The sequence below is a fragment of the Netta rufina genome (genome assembly GCF_964035555.1).
Source record: "Netta rufina genome assembly, chromosome: 21".
In the NCBI taxonomy this organism is placed as follows: Eukaryota; Metazoa; Chordata; class Aves; order Anseriformes; family Anatidae; genus Netta; species Netta rufina.
This window is the reverse complement of record NC_140145.1, coordinates 4,119,780-4,147,455: the sequence shown is the minus strand read 5'-3', so window position 1 is coordinate 4,147,455 and position 27,676 is coordinate 4,119,780. Positions and strand designations below refer to the sequence as shown.

At 43.5% G+C, this 27,676-nt stretch overlaps 1 protein-coding gene across 1 annotated transcript in view; it reads left to right on the top strand.

Annotated features, from left to right (window-relative positions):
• SPNS2 (SPNS lysolipid transporter 2, sphingosine-1-phosphate) overlaps positions 1-27,676 on the top strand; it is a gene marked incomplete at both ends in the record, with an annotated part of 132,290 nt that overhangs the window by 44,380 nt on the left and 60,234 nt on the right. Inside the window, one exon of the mRNA XM_084299649.1 lies at positions 16,639-16,775. Coding sequence (XP_084155775.1) covers positions 16,639-16,775 — 137 coding nt within the window. The remainder of the gene's footprint in view (positions 1-16,638; positions 16,776-27,676) is intronic.

Sequence of the window (27,676 nt, the reverse complement as noted above, 5' to 3'; positions counted from 1 at the left end):
AAAATGTCACATCAATTTTTCTTTTTTTCTTTTCTTCCCCTCACCCCCATTTTTAAATTGACATCTTCTACCAGCAATACGCTGCCCATATGACATCCCTGCTGCAGGAGTTCACAAGAGCACTGCTAAAATGTATAAATCTAATGCACTGCTCTGTTGCTCCAGCTCACGGTGCAGAATTTAAGCTATCAGCTCTGCAGCTGCTTTTGCTTAGTCATGCGGCCTTAGAATGATGATCCATCTCTAAGGGCTATTTGATTTTATTTTGCATCTTTTATAAAAATGATGAAATCTTCTCATGAAGAAGTCTACTTCTGCAGGATGTTTAGCTTCACAGATACCTGCCGTGCCCTGCCCAAATACCAGCCCTACAAGTTGGCTGCCGTGCTGAAGGTGCTGGGGGTTTGTTGGCTGCAGGGGGGCTGTAAAAAGACCGCACAGAGAATCAAATGCAAGATCCTGCATTGGATTCAGCGTCCTGTACGTGGGCTGTCTGGGAGCTTCTTTTCTCTCTTTTTGTCTTGTTGAATGAGCTGCTGTACTTTCTGTTTAGCACTAACACGTGCCAGATATTTTAGACATGGATACAATCAGTGGAACCTTGTAGAAAGAAAAAATGGCAACGAGCTGAAGTCTGCAGCAACCACTCCGCTGGTAACCTACATCAGTGTTGCAGGCTTCCCGTGTCCATACAGGTGGTTTGACATTTCAGTGCCTGGCCACAGAAATAAGGAGAGTCCATGGGGAAACTGTGTGCCTTTGTGAGGGAGCCTTGCCTTTGTGTAAGGACACACCCTGGGAAAGCACAGGGCCCTGGTGATGGCCAGAACACATTTCCCTGTTTGACACACACAGTGAGTTTTGCAGCCTGTGCTAACAGAAGTGGTGGAAAATAAAATTCTTTTCCTGGTTCTTCGAAGTGTGTGACTAATGGTTTGCATGGACATTTTGACTTGCTAATAGGAATTGCAGCACTGCAAAAGTCCTGCTTGGTATCTCTACATCTCTAGATCTCTAGATCTTTGGCTAGAGCCAGAGTTGGCCCTAATTTTTTTTTTTTCTTTTCCGCATTCCTACGTACCAGCTGTCCCCAGAAGTGCTACATTTAAAACCCCAAGAAGTTCAGTTTGCTTTGGATTCTGAGCTGAGACACCTGAGCTGACACCCCAGCCTGTAAATCCCATTCCGTTTCTTTTGGTCTCTACAGGCAGCTGTGAGAGTAAGAAGAACAACTAGGGTCTGTTAACTTCTCCAGGTTTGTCCTTCAGTTCTCGGGGAATTATTATTTGTGTGATATGAGAATAGGGAGTTCTGTGGAGGAAAAGTGGATTCTTTTGATAGGTTGTTGTGGTTCATGTACAATGAGACTTGACTGCATATTGCTTACTTGATTCTATGTGTACCCTTCTGTATGGGGGGTGCTCGAGTTTGGGTGTGTGAAGCGGAGCAGAGTTCAGCACCCTCTGCAGACAGGACCTTCCAGCTCCTCACAAGAGGAGCTAAATCCACAACCATGTGTTTACCCTGCTGGTGGTGAATTGTGCTCCATCAGGTGTGGGTCTGCTGCTGTCCCCTGCCTCCTCCAGCTGCTGTCACCAGCCCAGAGATGCAGGGGGTTCATTTCTGCTTTTCCCACCCAGAGCCTTCAGTTACTTCCACCTGCGTGCTAACTGCTTTGAAACCCATGGATGTAATCATACAGCAAAGTATTAGCAAATGTCATACAAAGGTGTGTGTGTGGAGGGGGGGGGGGGTGGGTGCAAAATAAAGAAAAAAATATTTAAAAGAAAAGTCTCTTGAAAAAAAAACAGGAGAGAGAGAATTTTGTCCAAATTTTGTCCAAAGTTGCCTGTGTTCTCTGAGGATGTTTCATGGCAGCAAAGGTGATAATACAGGATATTATACAATAAATGTTGAATTTTCTCTAAAAGCTCCCCAGTGAGATACTTCAATCATCTGCTAATGTTATACCTCCCAGTGGCTTGAACAATGCAGTGTATGACACTGAGCTGCAGAAATGTTTGCATTGTATGTAAAAGATGTTGGGTTTCCTTGTTTGGACTTACGGAGCTTGATCTTTATGAGTTCTTAGTCCAGAAACTAGGCTCCTATGTCTAATCACCAGGTAGATAAACTGCTGGCAACACCAGAGCAAGTTTTCCCCCAAGACTCAGTTTTCGGCTGTACAGGACTTCTAGTAGGAGCTGTATCTGTCATCCCGGGAAATTGATGATGGTGTGGTGTCTAGGGAAGGGAATGGAGCAAGTGCTGAACTCAGACTGACTTTAGACAGGCCACCAGTCAGTCATCACTCTCACCTCCTACATATTTAGGCCTGATTGAAATGGTCTTTTTTAATACGTTAACAATCCCCGAATTCACCAAATATTGTCTTTCCTTTTTCCCATTAATGTAACTGATGAAGCATAAAGGCATTGCATTTGCAAACCTTGCGCATTGCAGTATTTATTTCGAGTAGTTGTTTTCTAAGAGTACTCATTCTGCCAGAAATATACTAGTGAGAATAAATGTAAAAGCAGAGATTATTTAAAACAGGAAGGCAGTCATGCACAGGCTATCGAAGCGACTATTAACCTTGGGTTCTTTTATAGAGGTCATGTTCTTTTATCCAGGGATGCACCTTCGGTTGCCAAGCTCGCTCCTGGATCTGCAGTTCGGCTTGCTATGGGAGTGTTTGTACAAGTCAGGGATACCTTGGAAATTCTTCTGGGTAATAATCTCAGAAATAACAACTGTCAGACAGATCCCCAGTGCAGGCTTCACCGTAGTTATGATTATTTTCCTTTTGCAAATTAAAGCATTAGGAACAACGTCAGTATTTGAACAATTTCCTTAAAGAGGTTTATCGCTTTCTGAAGGCCACTCAGAAATACGTCCTCTTTGTCTAAATTGCTGTTTATAAAAGCAAGAGTCAAGAGCATTTCTAAATGATGCCAGCCAAAACAAATCAATGATTAATTTCTGTGGAATCACGGTGGCCACGTGGAGGGCTGAGAGAGGCTTCCTTCCATGCTCTTCACAACCCTTCTTTCTTCCATGCGTTCACAACCCCTCCGCTGTGCTCAGGCCACGGCTGTTCGAGTGGTGATGGTGGCTGCCCTGTGCTGTGCTGGCTGCACAAAGCCATGGGAGGTGGGATGTTGTAGGGTCTTCTGTATGTTGTAGGGTCCTCCAGATGTTGTAGGGTCCTCCTCCGAACTTCTCTGGCTTGCTCCCATGTCTTGTTAGACATTGGGTTTGGGTGGGTGCCTGGAAAGCCTGTCTGTTGTGGCTAAGAGAAGCATAGGTGGAATTACGAAATGTGCTTTCACAGAAAGGGAAAGGAGCGTGGTACCAGCTGGGAGTCTAAAGCCTTCTTTTTGGCCAACGTTTTATCCTCCTCTATGGCACATCCAGCCTCCTCCCTGACCCCACGGTGCTGTAATGGTTCGGCGTTGCCTTTCCTGGCCCTTGCAGCTATTGCTGGATCCGTTCTGACCAGACGCGCAGCATCTGTGACTGCAGGCATAATGACTGGGGACATAACATAAATAAGAACCAGTTCAGGGTACAGGATAAGTGAGAGCACAAACGGTTCCTTCCTTGCCTTTTTAGAGAATTGGTGACTCATAATGAAACTAGACAGCAAATACTTCGTTTATAGTGGCGACACTCTTGGCCAACGTGTCTGGCCCGATTCGGCCAGCCCCTGCCTCTGTGCACACATATTTTGCCTTCACATGCCTGCCCCTCACTTCCCCCTTAGGGGACAAGTTTTAAAGATAATCTGCGATATTTGTTTGCTCATTCTTAAAAACGGGGGGAGTGTAAAAGCACGTGAAGGCAGGTTGTGTGTTTTATCTTTTCCTCGTAATGCAGAAGCAGTCGGCAGAGGTCAGTTTGCTGGGAACCACTCTGCAAACTCACCGGCGAGCGGTTAGCTCGTGGAAATGAAAACCACCAGGAGTGTTGTTAGGGCCGGAGCTTAAAAGGCTAGATCTTCATGTGGATAACAGATTGTAATAATAATCTAAATTAATTCTTGGGAGGGAGAGAAATCCTGAAGCCTGAGGGCTTAAACCAGCCTCTAAGTGATTCAGCTGCCTGCGTAGGGATTTTCTGTACTTTCCTCGGAAGGATCTGCTCGCTGTCACTGTCACAGACAGGATACCAGATTACACGGCTTTCTTATCAGTTGCCATTGTTCTCGTGTTTTTATGAAGTGGTGTCCTGAGGTTACATGAAAGGTCTTTTATTGGGGGATTCATTATTCTGTGTACAGTGGCAGCGCCTTGGGCAGAACGACGGACACTGCCGTTAGGGAGAAACTGGGAGATTCCATCGAGAGAGCAGCTCTCCCATTGCTGCTTCGAAATGAAACCCAGCCAGAACTGCAGAAAGTTCCTCTGTAAAAGGAATGCAGTTTTGGGTGGTAGCTTACATAGCAAGAGCTGTCATTGAGCTAGATGCTTCTGTATTTCACATCTTTTCTCTACTTTTCTGCCATCTCAGAAAAAAAGCAGGAGCAGGACACTACACCGAAATTCCCTCTGAAATCAGCAAGCAGTATTTTAGAAGTAAGGGTTTGGGGGGCGGCGTTAAGAAATGTATGTGCTTCCTCCACAAATCTGTCTGTGAGAAGCACTAAATCCCCTGGGAAAGGGGAAATTTGGAGGAAAAACTTTGAGGGAAGTAAAACCATCCCAGGCTGCTTGCTGGATTAACACCCAGCAAAAGCAGTTACCCACAGCTGCTTTTATATCCACATCGTCTGTGGATTTTAGCATGTGCCTATTCCACAGTGATTTCTATTCCTACAAAAAGTGAGTTAGTGTAAAGCCACACGTGGTGAAATTTTAAGAGCAGTACCTCATGGCAGTGCTGTGTACACCCGAGAACCAGGTAGTGAATAAAAATCAGCTACATCAGATGTTCTCTCCAAGCTCTTGTGATAAGGGGTAATATTTTCACCCTTTAAAATTCAGTTTAATCTGGCAAATATTTGCCTTCCTCCAGATAACTCGAGGCAGATAGCGTAAGAGCAGGGTGAAGTTGGTCTGTTTAGAGAGATCTGAACTGATCTCCATGAAGGAAGTTGGCTACAATACAGAGATGAATCACCATTTTCTCCCTGCAGACCAATACTTTTCTTGGTTATTGAGGTTATATTGCTTTTAAAGGATACAGTTTTCCTGATCTGCCAAAAGCACTCTTGAAGATGTATATGGCTTGAGCTGGAAAGGTAACAATTCTGCAGGAGAGCAATGTGAAAGGAGTTTGCTGCCAAACCCTGGCACACTTTTATTTGCACGTGTACAAGCACACACTGTGAATACAAGTCCTTGTCCCGACGTCTGTGCTCTGCTCCTGCACTTTAGCAGGATCTGGAGTGCGCTGGAGCAAAGTCTAATTTCATCCTTTTAACCTGACCAGAGTAGAAAATGTTTGTAAATGAGGCTGTCAGTGCCGAGCTAGTTGATAGCCAATTACCTAATTAAAATGAGAGTATAGCCATCTTCCTTTCCAAACCAGGAGCATGTACTTTGGCAAGCCTGCTGTAGATGGTACAGTGGATCCCTAAAGAACTGCAATAACAATAAAGAAAATCAATGTGTCCCGCCGGCTGCCCAGAGGGGATGTGTCCTCCCCACGCATGGAGCAGCGTGGATCTGCAGGGCTTTGATGGGGGGCTTTCTCCTGCCACTCTCAGCATCCCCTCACTGCCCACCGGCATCGCCCTCAGGGGTGGCAGCCTGAAGATGCCCCGTGAGCCTGGAGCCGTGCTGGAAGGCGATGGCTGAGGGGCTGCTCCTGGCTGGGACTGCTCACAGAAAGAGCAGCCAGGCAGCACATCCCCTGCCCTGCCGCGGAGCTGGAATTGACTCACCTGATCTGTGCCCCAGCTGCTCGTACAGCCTGCTGCGAGGGATGCGTTTGGTCACTACAGGGATTCCCCAGCTTTGTAAATACAACCAGCAGCTATTAGGAGCTCATGGGAAGAGGTTAACAAGGCACTGGTACTGCAAAATAGTCATTTATTTGTGAGTTTCCTTTTACAAACAAACCTGAAGCCTGACGAAAGCTCTGGGATACGAATATATCAGATACTTTTTTTTAAGCAAGTTTCCATGAGTGCCATGGCATGAGAAGCTCCTGATTCCACTTTAGAGAGAAGGGGAAGCACTTCCTATGGTATTGTTTTTCATAGGAAGCTGCTGCTGTTGGTAAATTAAATGTAGCAAAGAATTTATTAGTAATACACTGAACTATTAATGCATCTCGCTTTTTTCCTATTCTTTCATTGCTCCAAAGAGGAGGTTTTGAGATTGATTTCTCTTTGAGACAGAATGACTCCTACCAAGCACTAGTTAATGATTTGAAATTAAAATGTTCATTGAGGTGGCATGTAGCATTAGTCTGGTCTGGTGGTAAGAAGGGATGGGAAACCCCATTTTAGGATGAAAACACTCTCAATTTGGAAGCAAGGACCATTGTTATACCAGATAAGAATGATACACCCTTCTATTAAGAGAATAACAGATTTGAAGCATTGTTGTTGCTAGTTAAATCTGATTCATGGCACGCAGCACAAATTTCAGGGATCAAGGGATTTAGATTATTCTACATTATCAGCTTTAGGCTGTCATTTCGTGGTGTGTTTAAGTACACACTGGGGTTGAAAAGGCTTCGTGGGCAAAGGTGCACACAACTGCTCCTGCCCTAAGGAACTCCTCCTGCCCTAAGGTTAGTTTTCCATCCTCAGCAGCTCCCCAGTTTTGCTCTCCTGATGGCCACACGAGCTCTGGTGCTGGTGCAAGAGAAATGAATAGAATAAAGACCCTTTGATTATGTGGTCATTTAAATGCTTTTCTCTGGCTCTTTTTAGCCCTGCACCCTGGCTCTACGGACTTCACCCTGCCCTTCATCCCTGCCAGAGCTTTAGTTGGGATTTGAGCTCTCCCGTGGACAGCATGTGTACAGCACATCCTGAAAAACTGCACAGAACGGGAAAAACAAATCTCCTTTCAAATGTGTTCTTCTTCCTGAATGCTAGGAGTGATGGCTGGCAGTTTCTGTACCAGCAGCTAAATCGTTTTATGTGTGTTTCGGTCATGTTGAGGCAAAACCAATCTTGTAGAAGTGTCGCTCGTAATGTCGCAGTGCTGCAAAGCTATTGACCAGCTGCATACCTCTGGGATCTCCTGTCTAGTTTGGGATTGACCAGAACAAAAACAAATCCATCCTAATTGGCTAGCTAAGTTAATGAGGTTTTCCTGCCACTGATTGCTCAGTGGCAAAAACCAACCCCATGTCACACATTGCATGGGCACAGACGTACAGCCAGGAACGGGTGGGCGACCCTGCAGCGCTCTCAAACAGCAAAGCTGGTCAAGTCAAATGGAGAGGAAACTTCCAGGGTACAAAGCTTCTGTTAACTGACCAGGTGCTGTGTTATTTTACCCTGAGAGTACGTGTGGGCAAGGACAAGGTCCTCTGTAGTTTTAGAAGCATAACTTTGTGAACCACATTCAAGCTTTTACAAGTAATTCTAGGAGCAATTCAGTAACACATTAATAAACCATTACCTAATCAAGCTGGCAGAAATGATGCAGATGCAATTATGTCTTTTTATTTTAAAATTTTATTTTTATTTAGAATAATGAAGGAATAGTCCAGACCAAAGGTCCTTTTAATATATTATTCAGCCTTCCATTGTGATCAGTAGCACATGTATAAGAAAAAAAATAAAAATAAAATAAACAAGACAGGATCATGGTGATAATTCCCTGGTATAAGTTATCCACTGGATAGCTGAGGACTTTCTAATCAGGGAGATTATCTTTAGTAGCCCTCAGAGTGGACTTTTTCTAATCCTGTTTTGAAACAACATAAACCTCGAGCTCCTGTGATAACATCCCAGTGTTTAGTTAAGTTCTGTGCGTAAAGTATCTCCTTTTGATTTGAATTTTGCAGCTGCCTCTTGGTCAGTCTCCTAATGATGAGTTATTTCAGGTTTGCCCTTTTCCATAGCATTCATGGTGCCAGACCTCTTCTGTAGCCCCCACGAGTTGTCTGTTTCCCAGTATGTTTCATGTTTTACTGTGAAAGGACCTGTTTTGTCCCCTGGACAGTTTTCTGATACTCTCTCTACTTTTCCCAGTAATAACCCTTTATGTTTTAGGGATGCAGTAAACTTACGAGTATTAGAATGTGTTTACTGGCAAAGAGGCTCTGATCTGTGATGCACTGGGGATTCGTAAACAGTTACACAGAAACAAAAAACTCAGCTCTAATGTCCACTGAATCAGGCGGGAGTCCTTCCATCGACTTTGCTTAGGAGTCTAAATCAAACTGCACTAAAAGCTTTTTGCAGAAATACATCTCCAAGTGGAAGTGGATATAAAACAAAAGTGGCTTTGACTTATTTAATCATTCATTTCCATACTGTAAGAAATGCAAAATCAGGGTTTAAACAGACAGAGAAGCTCATTTTCTGTGTTCTGCTGCTAAGTGTCAGCAATGTTATGTTTTTGTAGGCAATAGCTTTGCATGCTTTTGTATGTCACTGCCATGGAAAACAGACTGCCATAGCCTGCTGTTCCTAGCCCCTCTTTTAGGCCACCATGTAGTGAAGCAGACTGTGGAACTGACCCAGATGTGAAGATATCTTTGATGGGGAGAGTCTGATGGAGAGACACAGTGGTGTCTACTCTTCACGTGTTCTCACATGCAAGTTTTAATCCCCCAATCAAACATACTGCATAGCCACAGGAAACAAAAAAATCTGCTACCAAATACACTTTTTATTTCATTCTAAAACATGTTCCTTGCTGTTGGCTGTCTGCTGGACTCCCAGAAGCAGCTCACTGTGGGGTTAGGCCATTGTAGGCACAAGGAAAGCGGAGGACTTACACCAGAACCCTTCCTTTCAATTGCTGCCTGCAGCATTGTATTAGGAAGCACATCTCTAGTAACACAGTAGCTAGTTTATTGATGTTCAGGTTTCCAAATCCCTTTAAAACAGTGGCAATGTAATCACTGTAATTCCCAAAGTGAGAAGCAGAAGGTGGGTTTGTTTTTTTCTTTTCCCTTTTTTTTCTTTTTAAATTGCATTGCCTGTATAGAGCTGTTCAAAATTTAATCTAGTAGCAAGTTAGCTCCTGCATGAAGTAAATTTGCTGGACATCCAGAGAGACTGAACAGCACAGTCAAATGCAAGCTTTTCCTTTTCTGTTTTAGATCTTGCTGTTATACCACACTCAGCTTCCAATTCACAGCCGCGTTTTCCTTGCCTCCACAGCACTGATTGCCTGAATCAGAACCCCAAGACTGATTTCAAATGTGGTTTGAGACATTTTAGCCTCTTTGCAAGGCCCAGGTGAAAGGAGGATCATTACCAGCATTTAGGGAGCACTGGTGTGCTTTGGGCCGTAGACGTGAGGACCACAGACATGATGTTGTTAACATACCAGCTTAGGCAGGCCTGCAGAAAGCAGGCTGCAGCCACCGTGTTTGCTTGAGGTTTCTGTGGCAGGCAGTATACATGATAGCAAGGCTCATGTTCTCTGCAGCACATTGTACCTGATCGTTTCTGTGTTCCTGGCTTGTCTACAAGCAGCAATACTGCTGGCTGCAGGCGTATGCCAGCCTCAAGCCTTTGGTGACAGCGACAATCAGGGTCAGCAGCCGGCAGCTCGGCTGTCACAACCACCCCTCGCTGCTGCTCAGACCTCCCTTTGTCCTCTGAACAGCTCTTGAAGTCGGCTCTTTGGCAGAGCAGAATGACAGTATTCACATCTTACAGGTACTTGCAGGAGGATTTGTGGAGTGAATGTTCAGTGTTTGATCTGTAGCTGAGTGATGTTGACTGAAGCCCACTCCTGTGAGAAGCTGCAGGCCGTGCCCGTCTGTGGGCCGCAGCTCTCCTCATTAAGCGTGCTTTCCATTTCCAGGCCTCCCCTTCATTAGAGCTCTTTCTTGTAGCTGTTGTCTAGGCTTTGGGGACTGAAGAGGGATGCATCTCCATCCCTCAGCAGCAATGCAGAGTGAAATATGGCTCACAGCCATACATCGCATACTCGCCCCGTATGGGCTGGTGGTGTGTTGTGCTGTACGTGGCAGTTCTGAGAGCTCCGACTTCCACCTGACCGCTGGGCTGTAGTTGCTCTTTGCCGAGCACAGCTTCTCTCAAAGCTCTGGGGTTATTAATGTGTTATTGGACTAGTCTTCTGGTTACTCTTGTCTGATTTTCTGTTTCCAAGGAGTGGATTTCCCTGCAATTCCCCCTGAAGCAACTATTCCTGTTGGCTGAGGGGAACAAAGCAAGTCTTCAGGATATCCTTTGCTGGGAATATAAGGGCTAACTCTCGGAAGGGTCTGGGTTCTGCAGTGAGGCAAAGGGGGGGAATTACCAGCATCAAGTCCTTCCCTGGGCGGCATCTTGTCTGATGCCAGACGAGGACTTGCCAGGAAAGCTGTGTTCAGGCCTCGTCTGTCTTTACAGGCACGTTGTTGTAACTGGGTTCTGACCCTGTCACAGCAAAGGGAACCAAGCGGCATCGTACAGCAGCCGTCTTCTCGATGTAAACACGTATGTCGACGCTGTGTGTGTATATCTTCACCCTAAACATGTCGCTTATATTTTGTGTCAGTTTGCTCTAAGGAAAACTGGCGCCTCATGGTGCAACATGCTCCCCGTGGAGAAGAAAGGATATCTTGGAGCTTGAATGCTGGTGAGTGGCATCTGCAGTGAGGGAAACACAACCTGAAGGGTCCTGCCAAACAGGGAGATACTAGAGAAATGCAAACAGTGTGAGTAATCAGGTTCACACTTTTAAAGCACTGCTTTTGTTCTCATTAATGTGCTGAGGATGCGAGCACACAAGGGTTGGCAGTTACGGAATTCACTGTTTGATCTCATACTTCGTTCTGGTCTGGGGGAGCTTTCCTGGCCATGTCAAAACAAACATTTGTAGCTAAGTCCAATTGATGTGGTGTGTTCCCAAGCCTTTTTTTTTTTTTTTTTTTTTTTTTTTTTTTAATGCTCCTGGGTTTGATGCTATTAGTATATCACAGCTTTGCACAACATATGGAACTGATGGTATGTTTCAAAGCTCCTTACACTTGTCAGAAACTTCTAGTCTGCACGATAGTCTGGAACCCAGTGATCTTGTGTTTTGCACTTGGCAAAATGCAGTAACATGATCCATCTGTTGGCTGTTGAATCAGAAATGAAGTAAAACAAAATCCGTGCAGAGGGTGATATAGCAGCATACCTACAGTAGAGTTTGTGATAATGAGGATTTGGAGGCTAAAGTTCTGCGCAAACAATTGCATTGTAAGAACTCATCATCCGTCAAAGGAAGAATGTTTTAAATCATGTTGCTGAGATTTCCCAGGGCCTCGGATTGCCCTGTAGTCAGACATCTCTTTTCCCTTGATCACATCACCGTGTTGTGTCTAAGCTCTCAGGTTCAATGATAAGCTGTGCCAAAGGATCTTTGTTCTTGTTTGGCTCGTATGGTGCTGTAAGAAAAAAATCACTCTTAGTTGTGATAGTAGACTTTCAAAAATACCTTTAGCATAGATAAGGTCCTGTAAACAGGACACTGCTGAAGCTGGAAGACCCACATGGGTTTGAGATTTCTGTAGTTCATCTTGGGCAGGTCCCTTTTCCTGTGTCTTAATTTCCTTACCCCTGAAGTAGAAATTAACGATATTTAACTTCCTTTCTAAATTGTCCCAAGCCTCACTGTGATTAAATGTGCTGTGTATGTGCTGAGGAGTATTATTATAGCATAAAGCTTTAATGAAAATGAAAACAGTCAAAGAGGCACTGGAAAAACATGTCTTTGAGACAGTGGGGCTGGATGGGCTCTTGGAAGAGCCTTATTCCTCTGCAGGCAGATGTCAGCGGATACTAACAGCAGCTTGAATAACACGAGCCCAAGTCCCTGGTGTAGAAATGGCTCCCACAAATCCCAGCGGAGCAGCGTCTCATGCAGAAAGAGCAGGATTGTGCTTGCACACACCCGTAAATTATCCCATCTGAGTGAGCTGGGTGTTCTGGTATTCTCATTGTTTGGAAATTTGTTGTTGGGAGAATATTAACAACCTCGCAGCACATAGTTCTCTGCTGTGTCTAGGTGGATTGCCAGTCCCTTGAGGCAGGGGCTGTCTGGGTTTGCCTTCCACACAGCCAAACACATTGTCAGCACTCAATTAGATGTGGATATATGGTTTCATGCTGACTCAGAGCTCAAAGATAGCCACTATTTTTTTTCTTGTTGAGCATCCCTGCTTAGAGCAAGTGAGCTATTTTTACCGGAACCTTTCTAACATTTTTCCTGATAGGAAAAAATAAATCCTGCACGCTTGAAGTCAAAACCAAAAGAAGGGATCTTTTCCCGGAGGTGTCTGTAATGTTCTCAGCCTTCCAGTAAGGGAGAAGTGCAGTCCCTGCGGGTGTCAGTGTCAATGCCTCTTCCCTCAGGGTTACACTATGTGGGTGACCTGGGGGCAGGAGAGCCCCCCTCGGAGACACAAGCAGCTGATCAGTCCACATAAGAAAAGAGCAACGGAGACAGAGGCAGCAGTGTCTTAGGAACCAAGGGGTCCAGAGCTGATGGGTCAGAGCCCTTACAGGCAACAATTGCAGAGCAAAGTTGGTAGATTTGTGTTTGGAGGGAAAATGAGAGAAAAATAACAGCGACCCAGCCTAGTTCCAGTAGGCAGAAACATTCTGGGGCTGTTAGCTCAAAGGTCTGTGCTTTCTCTTTCTCCCCTCATCTCCTGTGCTTCCACTTCTGGGCTTTACTTTCCCGGTGGTTACAGACAGCTCTTCACAGGGGAAGGTGCTGGCTGAGCGGCAGCTCCCTGCCTGCAGTCCCTGAGAGATGTCAGAAGCACACGAAGTACGCAAAGAGTCAGGGGAGGATGCTTTCTATATCCACTGTGTGCTTGGCAGAGGAGAGGGAAGGGAGTGTAAGATAGATGGTTTTTAGAGCTACGCATTTTTGTAATTCCAGCTGTGCACAGAAAAAGCTGGCCAGTGCTGGCTATGAAGGTGCTCGTGCACCTGTACGGGGTGGGACAGGCATTCAGAGGCAGAAATAGACACCGAGCCGTCCTGTTTGGCAATTACCCTCTTCCTGCATTCTCACCACGGCTGGCATTTTAGTGGCTAAGCCACAAAGGGCGGTATGAAGACAAATGTGATCTCCTTTTGAAAATACCTGTACTTAAAAGAACCTCCCTCCTGAGATGGCATTCGTTATGTGTCACACAGTAATTTGCTCCTGCAGAAATGGATCTCAGCTCCACCCGGCGCTGGGACTGAGCCACTTTTGCTGGCACTGTTGGAGATGGAGCACTAAGAAATTAGCTGCATGGCGTACTTAATGGTGACTGACGTTGCTATAGCTGCCCACAGCTGCTCTGAATGCAGTCCCTGCCTTTTCAGTGTCTTATCCCAAATCCCAGTGGATTCCTAACTCTGCCCTGGCTTGCTCTGTACGTCTCTTCAAGAGCTGGTAATGTTCTGAGAGGGCTTTAAGTGGAAATGGAAGAGGAGCTGCTGATTAGGAAGAGGCAAATGAAATGCCAGCTTCTGTCACAGTTCTCTCGTAACACAAAAGATTTGTGGCAGGGGGTTGATCCAGAGCAGCAGCTGCTGTGATGTCACTGGGATGCTCACAGGAGAGGGTGAATACAAGAAGGAGAAAATGCTGTGGGAGAGGCAGAGGAGCCAGCCTGGAAGAGGCTGGCACAAGCACCAGGCTCCTTTACTGGAGTACACCCCTCTGCATTGTGCTGTGGCCTTCTCTTCCCAGCTGAATGCACAGGTAATTTCCCGTCTTCTGGATAAGATCTGTCCTTCATGGTGTTCACTTGTCTTAGAACCCCAGCTCCTGCTCTGAAGTAAGCCAGGTTTCCATCCCGTCTGGTAACATGGCCTAGCTTCATTCACCTCCACTCAGCCATTGCAGTGACTGTAAAGTCACTTTTTGTTTGTTGTAGAGCTGTGTCTAGTGTTCAGGAGTCTCATCTGTCATTTGCAGGAGTAATTGCAAAAATTGATTCATGGGAAATGCCTGTAACAGGCAGATCCTTTTGACAGATCGCACGGCCATCATACTCTGCATTTATTTGAGTCAATCAATGCTTTGATGCATATTTGGGTCATAAATACTCTGATAGCAATTGCATTTATTATTATGACAGCTGTGTTCTATTATCTATTATTTATTAGGTTCTGTTGTCCTTTCGTTTTACACCTTGTGGAGCTGTCAAGTTGGCTGTTTACTGGTGACAAAGCTCACAGCTCATTTCAGAACAGAACCTTCCAAAAATAAATTCTCCAAAGGGATTTGAGTAACAGCAGGCTATATGCTGTTGGAGAGGTACTGGACGATCTTTTTTGGGTTTGTTTTACTGGAAAGAGCAGGTTTGTGCGTTTTTGCCTACTTTTGCCCAAATTCCAGAATTAGACTTCACATTTATCATCCAGAGGTCATTGAAGCTAATAAGCCGGCTGATTAATGTGAATTTTGGATCACACCCTGTGTGTCTCAGATTTGAATTAATCGGGTTATTCAATATTTGAAATGGTGGGATGCTGACTTGGATGTTTCTAATTTTCCCTTAGAAGCTCTTTTAGCTTTATGTCTTTTTACATCATAAAAACGGCGGGAGATCTGATTGTGAGGCGAATGAATTTCGGTGTCCTTCCAAGGGCAAGGCCAAACTGCAGTAGGCAGAGGCAGAGTCATTTTCTGCTCCTCATTCCCAATAAACAGCCACATACCCTGTGTGCCAGGAGGCTGCACCAGCTTTGCGAGGTGCCGAGCACATTGGTGTTAATTCAGGAAAAGCATTTAACCACGGAGCCGATGATTCTAAAGTGCTTAATATAAGCATGTGCTTAAGTGCCTTGTTGGACTGGGGCCAGTGCAGTTAGACCCTTGCAGTGCTGAGGTTTGTAAGCCAAAATTTGTGCTAGCTTAACAGCAAGATCGTCCGTACTATTACTGTGATGTAATGCTGCACGTACTTCTTTTTGCATATGAACATTTCTGTGTCTTTATCTGTTTATTTTACTGTAGGAGCAAAAATAGTAAATCTGTAATTCCCACCATAAACATCACAGTGCAAAGTTGATATACAGACAATTGCATGGCTTACAAAGTAGATGTAAATGGGTATATATTATTTATAAAGCGGCTTTGACATCTTCATATATTAAAAAGGAAGAGACATTTAGATCATTTCACAGTTGAGCATTCTGCATATTTTTGGGCTATCATGTATCACCATCCATGAAAATTTCATAATTTGTGTCCAAACCACTTTAATTGTATGCATACATTCCAACCAAAGGAGTGTGCAGCCTGCTCTTGCCTTTTTTTTTAATTTATTTTCCCCCCACCCATTTCCACTCTTAAAATAGATGGCTAAGGTAGGACACTGCCAAAAGCCCACCCTGCCTTCCTGGAACTACCCAACATGAGTCATAACTCTGTGACCAAAGGTGGGTCCCCAGGTATTCCAGTGTCCCACCCACATCCTCCCGGGCTAGCTGAACCCAAGGCAGGCAGTAAAAGCCAAAATTTATCCTGGGATAACTAAACAGCACTAAAAGCAGTGTAGTTGTTCTCATCCAAATCTCTCATCAAATCTCTAATGCAGACAAAAGCCAAATATATATCAGCCTGGTTATTTCTGCAAAGTTCCACATGAATTGTGAATATGGTGTGAGCACCGTGTTTTAGGTATTTTCGGTGGTGTTACAGGTCTAGGCTGGAGGAGTGAACTCTGAAGCTAAGGAGATTTTGCAGGGAATATTCTACCAGGAGCCTCATTCCTACATGCCAGAAGGTCTTGGGTTAACGCTTGTTGTTTGTTTGTTTGTTGTTTGTTTTTTTTTGGTGGGGAAGCCTGGGGGAATGGGAACTCATAGCCTTTCAGTTAAAGACATCCCTGGCCTGTGAGGGAATTGTAGGTCAGAACTGTTTCTTTTAGTGAAGTAGTTGCTCAGGGACGTGTGAAAATACAAATTCCATGCTGGTGAAAGCACCTAAGGAGAACTAGAGCTTTCTGCCTAACTACAGGGCTGGTGCCAGTACGGTGAACCTGGTAGTGAAAACTTTTTCCTTACTGCCTCATGATTGCCTTAATGTACTGGTAGGATGGATGAAAGAATTTCGGTTTTTGTGGCCTGTTTCTCTCTGGTTTCTGCTGCAATGACCAACAAGGAGCCCATGTTTTGCTTTCTGTTTAAAATTCCTTTCAGCCTTCACTTCACCTTCTCAGGGATGTTTGTGCAGAAGCTCTTCATTTATTCTGCCCTGGTTTTGCCAATCCCTGGATTCTGTGCTCACAGCAGACGGTGAAGGGCTGGTGTTTTCAGACATAGCACAAGATCAGTGCCTGAAGTTTCTCTGGGAATGAGAAAGCTGGTTGATTAAGAAGACACTGACTTCTGAAAGCCTATCAGATCGCCTGACTTTGTAAGCCAGGGCTGCAGAACATCTAATTACATGGAACTGCTCTCTAGAGGATTTGGCTTGCAGAAAATTAGTTTTCATGTTCTTGGCCTGATGTTTATTAATGATTTCTTTCCTTTTTCTCCCTTTGCAGTTTTCATCTGCAGTTTCATGGTTGCGGCGCCCATCTTTGGTTACCTTGGGGACCGTTTCAACAGAAAGATCATCCTCAGCTGTGGGATCTTCTTCTGGTCAGCTGTCACTTTTTCCAGCTCCTTTATCACTGAACAGGTAAGATCTCTGCAAAGGCACTTTGCGGGGTGTCCTGAATTGCTGGACAATATGTTCCTAAAAACACCCGTGACATGCTGCTCGAGTGGAAGGTATCCCTCGGGTGCATGTTGGACATATGGTGTGTTGTGCTGCCTGGCCTCTTGTGGTTGAAGTGTGATCTGGGTAACTGTTCTTCCCTAACTGTGAAATCTGTTATCCTTTGATCGTGCACATTCATAAAAATAACAAGTGAGACTTAGCGAAACAACAGTTTCTGTTGATAGAAGAGTTTTGTTTTGGGAGAGATTCTCAAGAAACTTTAAAAGGCTTAAAAAAGACTTGAAAACAATCCATGGCTATACAGTGGGTCTCTTGTCCTCTTATATCATAGCAGAAGCCATTGGAGTTTGTTGGGAAGTCTGCTTATGGCATGTGGGATGACAAATGCATCAGTTTGTTTCCTTTCTGTCAAAGGCAGTGGATGATAGCACGGAGATTAGACATAATTTTAGCTCCTTTTACACTAGATGATGGATATGTCTGGGGAACTGATGATGGAGTTGTCAGGCTTGCTTCATTTTGTCAAGCTACACACAGCATCCCTCACCTGCTTTCGGCACAGCCACAGCACCCCGTTTTGAGGACTCCTCTTTGTGTTCTTTTCCTCGCCTATCAGAGGCACTTAGAGGAAACAATTATCTGGCAGATTCTCAGGAAGAATATCCTCTTGTTTAAATCATATTATAGAGGAGGTTTAATTGCTGCATGTGGCAACATTCCTGGAGAGACAAATCACTGCTCCTGGTAGCATTGGACTGATTTCCCCAAGAGAGGCAGGGGCATTCCTCATCCTTTCTGCCCAGCTGCGTTCCAGAGATTTCAACATTTGGGTCACGCCTAAAGAATGACAGCCTAAACCTCTTCTCCCTGCTCCCTCCTGCCCACGCACGTGCTCTGCTGTTTCTAATAACAGAGAGTTTCCACCTAAAACAGGCAGTGGCAGTCACATGTCTGTCTGGCTTTCAAGCTGGCTTGTCACTGCGTTGCTAATAAAAAACGCATATGGCCAAGTGCAGAAGCCTTTAACTCCTGTAAATTGTTCAGGTTTATAACTGGGCAGGAAGCATCCTTTCTAAAGAAAGAACATCTCATCTAAAATTAGGCTAGCTTTAAAAAAAATAAATCAAAAAAAAAAAAAAAAACACCCACAACTTTCTTTTCATGACATTTTGCAAAATCAGCTGGATTGTAGCCCAAAGAAGAGGGAAGCATTTTTTGAAGAACCAATTGGACTTCTCACATTATGGCCGTGCATTCAGGCTCAGGTTCTCAGCAGTCTCACTGCAATGAACCTGGTCCTGTAGTTAATGTCTTCTCCTCCTCTGCTTGTTGGGCACTGGACCTGGCCTGATGTCATTTACATTTTCAGAGCAGATTTCTAGTTTAAGGATTTGGGGCCTCTTAGCCCCAAAGGACTAATATATTAAGGATTAATATATATCGTCATCAGTATACAGGAGCTCAGAGTGGAAGTGGCATATCTGTAGCCAACGAGAGGGAGAATAATATATATAAAGCTGGACTGTGTTGGAAATCCAGACCCCAGTGTTTTGGAAGTGACAAAAGAACCACAATCAAATAGCCTGATGAATTAATTTCTCCTGGATTTACATAAATACTAACTCTGGACCCAAACTACAACCTTGGATACAAACTCCCCCATATCTAGAAAAGTCTCCTCTACTCCTTTTTACTATAGTCCTGAGCTCTACCAGGTGTTATGGAGTATTTTGCAGCTGCTGTATGGCTGTGCTCTACCCAGTGGTTGCAGCAGCCGAACAAGGTCATAAGCATAATCACAACTTCACGTGGTATCCCTGCCACTTCGATATCCTTCTTGGAGGTCTGATCTCTAACTGTGAGGACATGCCACATTGAACAAGGTGAATTCCTGAAATACTAATGAGAACAAGCATCAGAGAAAAGCTGATGCAGTTTTTTTTTTTTCTTTATGCAGTGACTAACCAGGCATTTTTTCAGATTTTTCGCTTTTAAGATTCATTTAAGGAGCAAAACACTGGCTTTTCTCTCAACATTTTTTCCTCCTTTCTTTTAAGACAGTATGCGTGTTTGTCACAGAGAAAGGCTAGGAGCTGAAATGCGAAGAAACGTTTGCTGGCAGAAATAAAAGCAGTAGGGAGGCTACTATAAGTAGATAACGTAATATAAGTAGATACATACTATAAGTAGATACACATCCAAGTTAGCATGAAAACCCGTGGCTAGAAAGAGCAAGTTGGCACAGGCAGAGCCCATAGAATCCTGTACAGAAAACTCCTTTATGTGGTGACAACAAAAATACTGAAAGAGGCCAGAAACTACAGTCATTCAGTAGAAATAGCAAACCGTGTCTTCAGGGATTGCCTTTCTTCAAATTTTGACAGTGTCTAGTGCCCCGTGAATGCTGTCACTGTGTAATTAATAGAGTACACATCCACATAGTGTAGTACACATCCACATAGTGTAGGTTTGGAGTGTAAATGGAAGCAGACAGAGGCAGAAAGCAGCTACAGTTCTGGTGGACACTGAAGGCACACAAATTGTAAAGGTTTCTGGCAGTGTGTTGATAAAATTTGAATGTATAAAGAACAATCAAAAGGCTGTAATTTGAGTGAAAATGTAAATTATTTATAATATATTGTGGAAACAAGCATATAGAAAAGGACATTTTCATTTGTCCTACTGTCAAATTATGCAGTAAGGAAATAACTCATGTGACAAGAAAAGAACATGGGGGAGATTATTCATCAAGTAAATGAAGAGTGAATCTCCCATCCTCCAAGATCTAAGTAATAGGCTCTCACAGGACAGAATCAGTCCAAAATTTAAGGATTTAAGGCTAGTTTTAGAGTGTTTAGGAGGTGGTGGTTACAGAAAACAACAATGCATCATGCATAGCAAAAATAAATAAATAAATAAACAATCAAAGTAACGGACCCAAATAAATACTGTATCAGAGAGTAATTCCATAAATGCACTCGGTTTCATGGATGAAAATAGCTGGCGATAAATTTAACTAAAGGAAATCATCAGAAGTAACATGACTGTGATGATATTGAGAAGTTCACATTTATGCTATTGAATAATGGAATTTGACAATTTACGTCAATGCACCACTTCTCTGTAGAAAAATGAGAAAAGAGTCCTCCAGCACTTTGTCTCTGATACCTGCACATTTCTGCTCTATAACACTGTTTAGCACTTCCTAAAATAAAAGTTATGTAAAAAGTCATTAACAAACTTGTTCATTAATCTAAAATTGTTTAAAGTTGTTACATATTTAGGCAGATCTCTAGATTAGCTCTGTTTATAGAAACTTCAATAAAGCATGTATATATCTTAATTTGTGTTTTGTAAGTATGAACACCTGCTTAGAAATGACTTCCCTTTATGCATGCCTTTTAATTAGTTCTGCACCTGCAAGTATACAAATTTTGGTACTTTCACCTGCAAAACCATTTTTTTGTTGATTTAGCTTCTGGCAACCATTTGGCTTTTGGCAAGCACATTGGGGTTGTTGGTTTATGCTCCACAATAAATCAGCAAAAAATAATTGAGCTGCTTGCACAGTGTAGAGTCACAGCACAGAGAAATTCACCGAGCGTACAAACCTCATGGAGTTTTTTTACTAAGATGCATTTCCATCCATACAAATAGCTAAATATTTGTCTCTCTCCCTCTATATCAATATAAACTCTGCTTTAATAAGTGATTATTTTTTCTCTAGATAGTGTTTTCATGAGCATAGTACCTGATTACCCGTGTTTTGGCTGAGCATCCTGAGCTGGCTGATAGTCCAGAACATCACTGGGAAGAGTACGTAGCCCCATTTGCACCATTCTCTTGTTCTGAGCAGCTTCACTTGAAGAAATGATCTGGAGTGATCAGGCCACATGCTGAGAGTTTATTTCTGGCTACTCGAATATCCACATCTATTAGTCGTAATACTACTATTAGCTCTGAGAGCTGACCATTTTGGCCAGAAATCTGTCCTGAATGAAAGCTTGTTTTTGGCACTAACTTTCCCACACTTCTTAGCAGAAACTTCTGAGAGCTCAGGACCCCTCTCCCTCGCAGACAGACACCAGCTTCTTAAAGCAAGAAAGAACTTAAAGGTGGAAAGTTGCAGACTATTCTCCCAGTCTTGTGAAATCCTGCCATTTCCCACGTGAACGTCATGAGTAAAGCATATTTCTGTGTAAAAGGGATGCTATTTAACAGATGAGCAAAGTACTCTGCTAAGAAGTTTGGCTCCAGTAGGTTGGGAGAACAGGCATACCTAATAATCAAGCAGACCAGGCTGTGGTAATGTGGGTTTGCTGGGAGACATCAGATCTGCAGATGGTAACAAGTTCGGGAATGTGAAAGCAAAGAATAACAAGGTAAACAGGGAATATGCTTTTGAATCCTTCAGTTCTTTGTTAAATATTTCTGTTTAAATGTCAGTATAGCTAATGTGATACAACCTTCTCATTGCACCACCTGCAAGGTAATCAGTATAGGTATGTCTACTACTGTTTTTTCTTTTTCCTCTTCTTTTGATTTATCTCTGAAAGAGGAAGCAAATAGTCCACTATGGAATTCCAGCTAGCCTGCAGTGCTTGCTAAAGTCCTGTGTTTCAGACTTGACAGATCTATATTTATTGCCAAAGCTCATCTTTCAAGGAGTGCTGAAAGAGAGGCAGCAAATTAAATGAAGTATGGAACAAATGGTTAGCTGAGTTAATTTTAAAAAACATAAACACAAACCAAGCCCACACCCCTACACACCATGATTCACTCCAAGCAAAAAAGTGTGCTGGCAGAAGTTGTCTTATAAAACATAGAGCTTCTGCTCCTTTGTTTCCACTGCATATGATAAATCCCCAGTTTGAAAACCAGAAGCAAACAAAAGCCTGAAGCCATCTTTTTTGTATGTAAGAAGGGAACCGAGTGTTATCTGGGAATCGCTGTGAATTGCTGGAATGTTTATAACCCATTGTTTCATCCTATTATTTTAGAGGGGAAGTCTCTTTTAGAAAGAAGGCAAAATAGATTCTCCAAGCACCTTTGCACAGTCTGTTATATATACACTCAGTCCTTTCCCTCATGTGCAGTTCTTGACTCCTTGGGTGGCTGTTGCAGAAATCTGCTGGGGCTGACACGGGATGCTCCTGGACAAAGGCTCTTGGCTGCCTCTGGTGTATTTTGCCAGCCCTTAATGTGGCACTGGAGCCCTACAGATGAGCATCAGCTATTGACATTTGGATTTCTGCATGCTTGCCCTTTTTCATGACTTCTCTGGAAAAATATTGTCCCCACGTACTTTCATATCCCAGAGGCAGAGATTTGAGTGGGTCATGCACTACAGTAGCCAAGGCTCTTGCAGCCCTGTGCATAGTGCTGGTATTGTACCCTGCTGCTCCTCGTGGTAGCTGTAGCCCAGTCCTGCTTTGCCTCTGCTCTGTTAAGATGAGACGTGATGATCTGCACATCCCTTCCTTCCCCCCAGCTATCAGAGCTCCCTCCTCACCATGGCAGAGCTGCTGTGCTGTGGGATGGCTCATTGGGTCCCAGGTGAGGGAGGATGCCGTGCTGAAGCTGGGTGGAGGAGAGGGAAAGGATAAGGGCTCTCATCATCTCTCTGCACAGACTCCACTGCAGAATGAAGTTCTTTAGGGACGGAGTCTGCATCACTTTCCCTAATACCTGAGAGCACTCATATTAACTTGCATGATCTCATATGGATTATGTGAGGTGGATTGGAGGAAAACTGTAAATCATTTTTTATTCTTTCAATAATGAAGCATTGCCTGGGCTGGTATTCAGGTGTGCTGGGCATCTGTCACGTCTGCTAGGGTCTTCAGCACAGCTGATACCAAATACTGCATGGGAAACTGTCTTCTTGTAAAAGCAACATCTTCTCTCACACAGACAAGTGTAGTGATTTGAACTCTTGAATCGTGGGTCCTCATTGTTCCCTCAGATTTTGCTGACTTAGGACAGAAGAGATGGGAGAAGATTTACATAGATGCAGTAGTTGCAGCTTGCTGAGATAAAGTGAGTGTAGAATTACCAAATTACCATCGCATGTTTGTCCCTGACTGCTTTATACTCCTACCCTGTCCCTTTCTACAACTTGCAAAGGAAATCATAAATGAAAACCGGGTTAGGGTATTCTCAGAGCATCAGTCCCCAAAAGACAATCAGTGAAAGAAGGAGGCTTTTTCTAGGTGTTACCAGAAATGCAAATGGTGTATTTTCAGCTTGGAGTGGTTTTTCCCTCTCCAGTATTTGTATCTATGTATCTGCAAAGCACTTGGGAAGAGTTATTGAAAACCCAGCTGGTGATGGCTGCCAAGAGAGAGTCAGTATAGCTCCAAAGCTTATTCAGAAAGCTTATTGATATGATGGAAAAAAAAAGGAACTTAAAGAAACTATCATAAGGAATATCTCTACCATACATAGCATTCCCAGTCTACAGTGGGTCTGGAACAGGGCCGGTTGTGCTCTCACCTTCAGGACCTGAGAGCAAGCAAGGTTACAGCCCCAAGTCTCAGCTCCCCAGAGGTTGGGGCAGTCAGACACCACCCTTTGCTACCTATTTTGGGGTTAATAAATCTGAAATAGTGCAAAATCTGAATCAAATCTGTGGATGCTGAAATAAGAAGGGATGCTTCTGTCATTCAGTGTTGTAACTCACCCGAACTGATGCATCCTGTTGCCAGTTCATTAAAGCGAAGGCAGCAATTTGCACAGAAATGTCAGAACTGCTCCTCAGAGCTCGGGCATTTTCTGGAGCAGGTGGACAGAGGTTTGTGCTGGGAGAGAATCCAGAAATAGGCTTGAGGCTAAATCCTAATTTGCCTTAGGTCTCTGCGAGGGCTCCCTGTAATTGCCTTTTTCAGAGAGCCATTGGTTATCTGGGTTATTGGAAAATGTTTAAATCATTATCATTGGGTCTGCGACTGTGGTTCTGATTCAGCTCGTCCTTTGGAAGTCTGTGGGAGCCTTTTCTGTGTCCTTGTGGGAATTGAGTCAGACCCTACATCTTTTTAATCAGTATGCTTACATTTGGTGCTGTTTCACTGGATCAGGAAGATGCCTAGAGGCACCAGCTGGGGACTGTGGTGCAGGCATGAAAGATCTTCACAGGCTGAAGACCTTTACAGCTTTGTCCCATTGTTATGAAGAAACCTGAATTTACAGTCTCTAGGTTGGAGAGGAGGAAGGGTGAGCTGCTGTGCCTGTTAATGGATGGTTTGGAGGCAATGCCTGCTTGTAGCTACCATCCTGCCTGTCCTGCTTTTATTGTGTCTGAGCAGGAAATCTCACCTGAACCAGTTATTTGCTGAGGAAGCAGAGGGAGGAGGGTGTATTTATTCCATTGCCAGGCTGTGTGTGTCTTGGAAGCATTCCTTCTTGTGTTGCCTGGCAAAATGTATACTTGTCATACTGCAGCAGAGGCCTCACACCAGAGCGTGCTGATGGACCACAAAAAGGTTGTCTTATTGCTTCAATGCTGCCTTATTGGAAGTCTCTAAAATGCTTTAGCATTGTGCTTTATAAATAATTATTACTGCATCTTAAGGTCAACCACATTCAGAACATCCCCAGATTGGAAGAAAAGGAAAATGTTCCTTAAATAGACGGAGATTGAACCAGTTGGGAAAAAAAAAAAAAAAGTGCTGCATGTGAGCTTCCAAGCAGACCTTGGAAGATAGAGTAAGGAATTACCAAATGTTGTATCAGTTTGATGTGGTCCTTGCAGTGGTGGCTGTGATCTGAGGAGCACAAACCACTCCTGATGCAGTGTGCCCCCATCGCATGCTGTGCTCCAGCGCTGGGGAAGTCTGCTTGGGTCAAACGAGGAGGCAAACAAGGAGGCAAAGCAATCTGGATGGCACCGGGTGATCCTGTTCCTTTGGAAGTAAGCTTCCCAGCCAACTGTGTAGTGAAGGTATTGGATTATGTCCCCTTCTGCTTCACTAGGGTGCTCAAATACAGGTCTGGAGAGATGTTACTGTTCGTTTGAGAGTGCAAGCTGACGTGCAATTAGCATGGATGGAAATGAGGCAGTTTATGGCCAGTGTTCTTGAAGCTTATGACTTGGAAAGAAGCATGATGCTTCAGGAGAGCTTGATTAACGATGCCTGACAGACAAAGAAAATAAACAATTAATTCCACCCAGTTTAAGGCTCATTAGGGGGCCTGGAAACAAAGCTACTCTATTAACAGGGCCTTGGTGGGGCTTGAAAGTTGGGCATATTGTCCTGGAAAACAGGATGCAGGAGAGAGAGAAAGTGTTATTCAGCTGCTTTGGCTTGTGTTCAGATGCAAAAGGATGGATTTGGGCCTTTTTTTTTTGGTTGAGCTTTAGTTACCTACTAACAGAAAAGCCTGGGTCACACTGTAGGAAGTGTAAGTGATTCTTCAGTAGCCCACACACTCCGCGGCCTCCTGGGTCGTGCATAAAGGCTGAGAAAAGGACCATTGTGCTCCAAGTAATGTGCAAATAGTGTGAAGATGGGAAGTGTCTTGTGGTACCGGGTGCTAAATCAGTCTTTTGAAGTGCTGGCATTGCTTTTTAAATGCATGAAGTTCACATGGTACACAAAACACTGGATTTGCAATTCGGATAACAACGAATTAGAGTACTAATCTCAGCCCCATGTAATGGGTTTGGAGCTGGAAATGCCTGGGAATGGTGCTGATCATCCTGTCTGAACATGATGGGCACGGTCTCATGAGAAGATAGTGACATAACAAATGCATTTAACATAGTTAAATGGGATTGTCATTTTGTTAAATCAGCTGGCTTTTGAGAATGAAATGAAGCTACAGCATGACAAAACCTTGCCACTTTATAGCGCTCCAAGAAGCATGTAACAACTGTTTAAAGAAGATCATGAATAAGAAGCTAGGTAGGAGGAATTGGTAAATGCATCAGCTTCTCTCTGGAAATCTGATGCTAAAAGTGAGACGTCAGTCAGATGTAAGCCAAGCATATCGTAAGGTCGGCCTTTCTCACAGTGCTCGGGTGCTCCCGGATCCTGGCTGAGTCAGCAAGCCAGAGAAGTGTGAGAACAGAAAGCAAGAAATAAAATTCGCTTTAGAGTCTGGAATGATTCCAATGTTTTTTCAGCAAAGTTGCCTACAAGATCTGCCGTGCTGGTGTACTTAAGCCTATATTGTGTACAAAGGAAAATATGCTAAGAATCGGTGAAACAACCAAGTTGCTGGGGCTGTAGCTTTCTTTGAGGTAATTTTATTTAAACCTTGAGTTATTCCATTCCAGTGTATCCTTTATTGACTATTAAAAGTCATTCTAAAATACATATAATTAGTACAAAACTTTCACACCTGGGTGTCCCAGTCAGTTGGCTGATGCTTTTTTCAAAGGGTGCTGAGAAATCATAGTTTTTGCAGTTGTCTCAGGGAGAGAAACATGGGGTTCTGCTCTCCAAGAAATTTGATTAAATTTCAATTTAAAAATTGATCCAAACCAAAGCAAAGCATGATTGAGCCAAGACAGCCCATCAGGTTCATGTGGTTAGATCTCATAAGTTTCTATAAGCATCAAAGAAGGTGGAGATGTTGTTAGCGTTGTGTTCCACTGCCTGTAAGTTTTTATTCTGAAAAAAAAACCTGCTATTTGTTTACAGCCGGGTTGCCTGGATTCAGTCTCTGCTCATGACTCATCCCGTGGCTGGAACACGCCAGCCTGTTGCTGCCTGTGAATACTCTTCAATGTTGTGTATTCCAGGTGATACTCCAGCTACTGTTATCTGAAAGATTGGCTGTCAAGAGCCTTGCATGGTTTCCACAGTTGCAAAACTCTGCTGTGGTTCTCCCAATCTTTGTGATTACGTTATGGTTGCCTTGGCACGTCCTGGTGAGGGAACGGTGATAATGGCTAATGCTGGAGATATTTGTTGCAAGCACCACTAAGTGTGTCCCGCATGACAGATTTGGAACAAGAAACAACAGTTTGTTTCCGACCCAGAACCACTAACTTTTCTCAGGGGAGCACTTTTGGAAGATACATTCTGGCCAAAGTGTGTGTAATGGTGCTGTAACACGGATAAATGACCACTATTTCAGCCATCTGAAATGTTACAGGCTCCTTTTTTGTCTGACACCAGATCCACAAGGATGAAAAGAAGTGCTTTAACTCAGTGTCCTAGCAAGCACTGGCAACATGGGACACTTTACGATCCCTGTGATTTATTTGAAAACATCAACCTTTTTCTTTAAGGTCTATTTTATAAGCAGCTGTGCATGTAGCACTCCACCAGACAGTGTTCTGGTGCATAAGCAAGCTGCTCTGTTACATTCCTTCCAGTTACATTCCAGACCCCCATCTTTAATGACCAATATTAATGACCAAGACTAAATTCAGAAGAACATAAATCCCAACATTTGAGTGTCATGTAATGTTTTTACCAAGTCAGGTCAATCAGATGAAAAGCCCTTCAATTAGAAAGCTGAAATCCAGCTTTGTCTTAACTGAGGCTTTTGTCCTGGCCTGGTGGTGATGCTTCATCACCCAGTATCTTGTAATTACATTACTTAATTAGATAGAGAATGCAAATTAGGCCTTTTCTTTTTCTTTTTTTTTCTTTTTCTTTTTCTTTTTCTTTTTCTTTTTCTTTTTCTTTTTCTTTTTCTTTTTCTTTTTCTTTTTCTTTTTCTTTTTCTTTTTCTTTTTCTTTTTCTTTTTCTTTTTCTTTTTTTTCTTTTTCTTTTTCTTTTTCTTTTTCTTTTTCTTTTTCTTTTTCTTTTTCTTTTTCTTTTTCTTTTTCTTTTTCTCTTCCTCTTCCTCTTCCTCTTCCTCTTCCTCTTCCTCTTCCTCTTCCTTTTCTTTTCCTGCCCCAAAA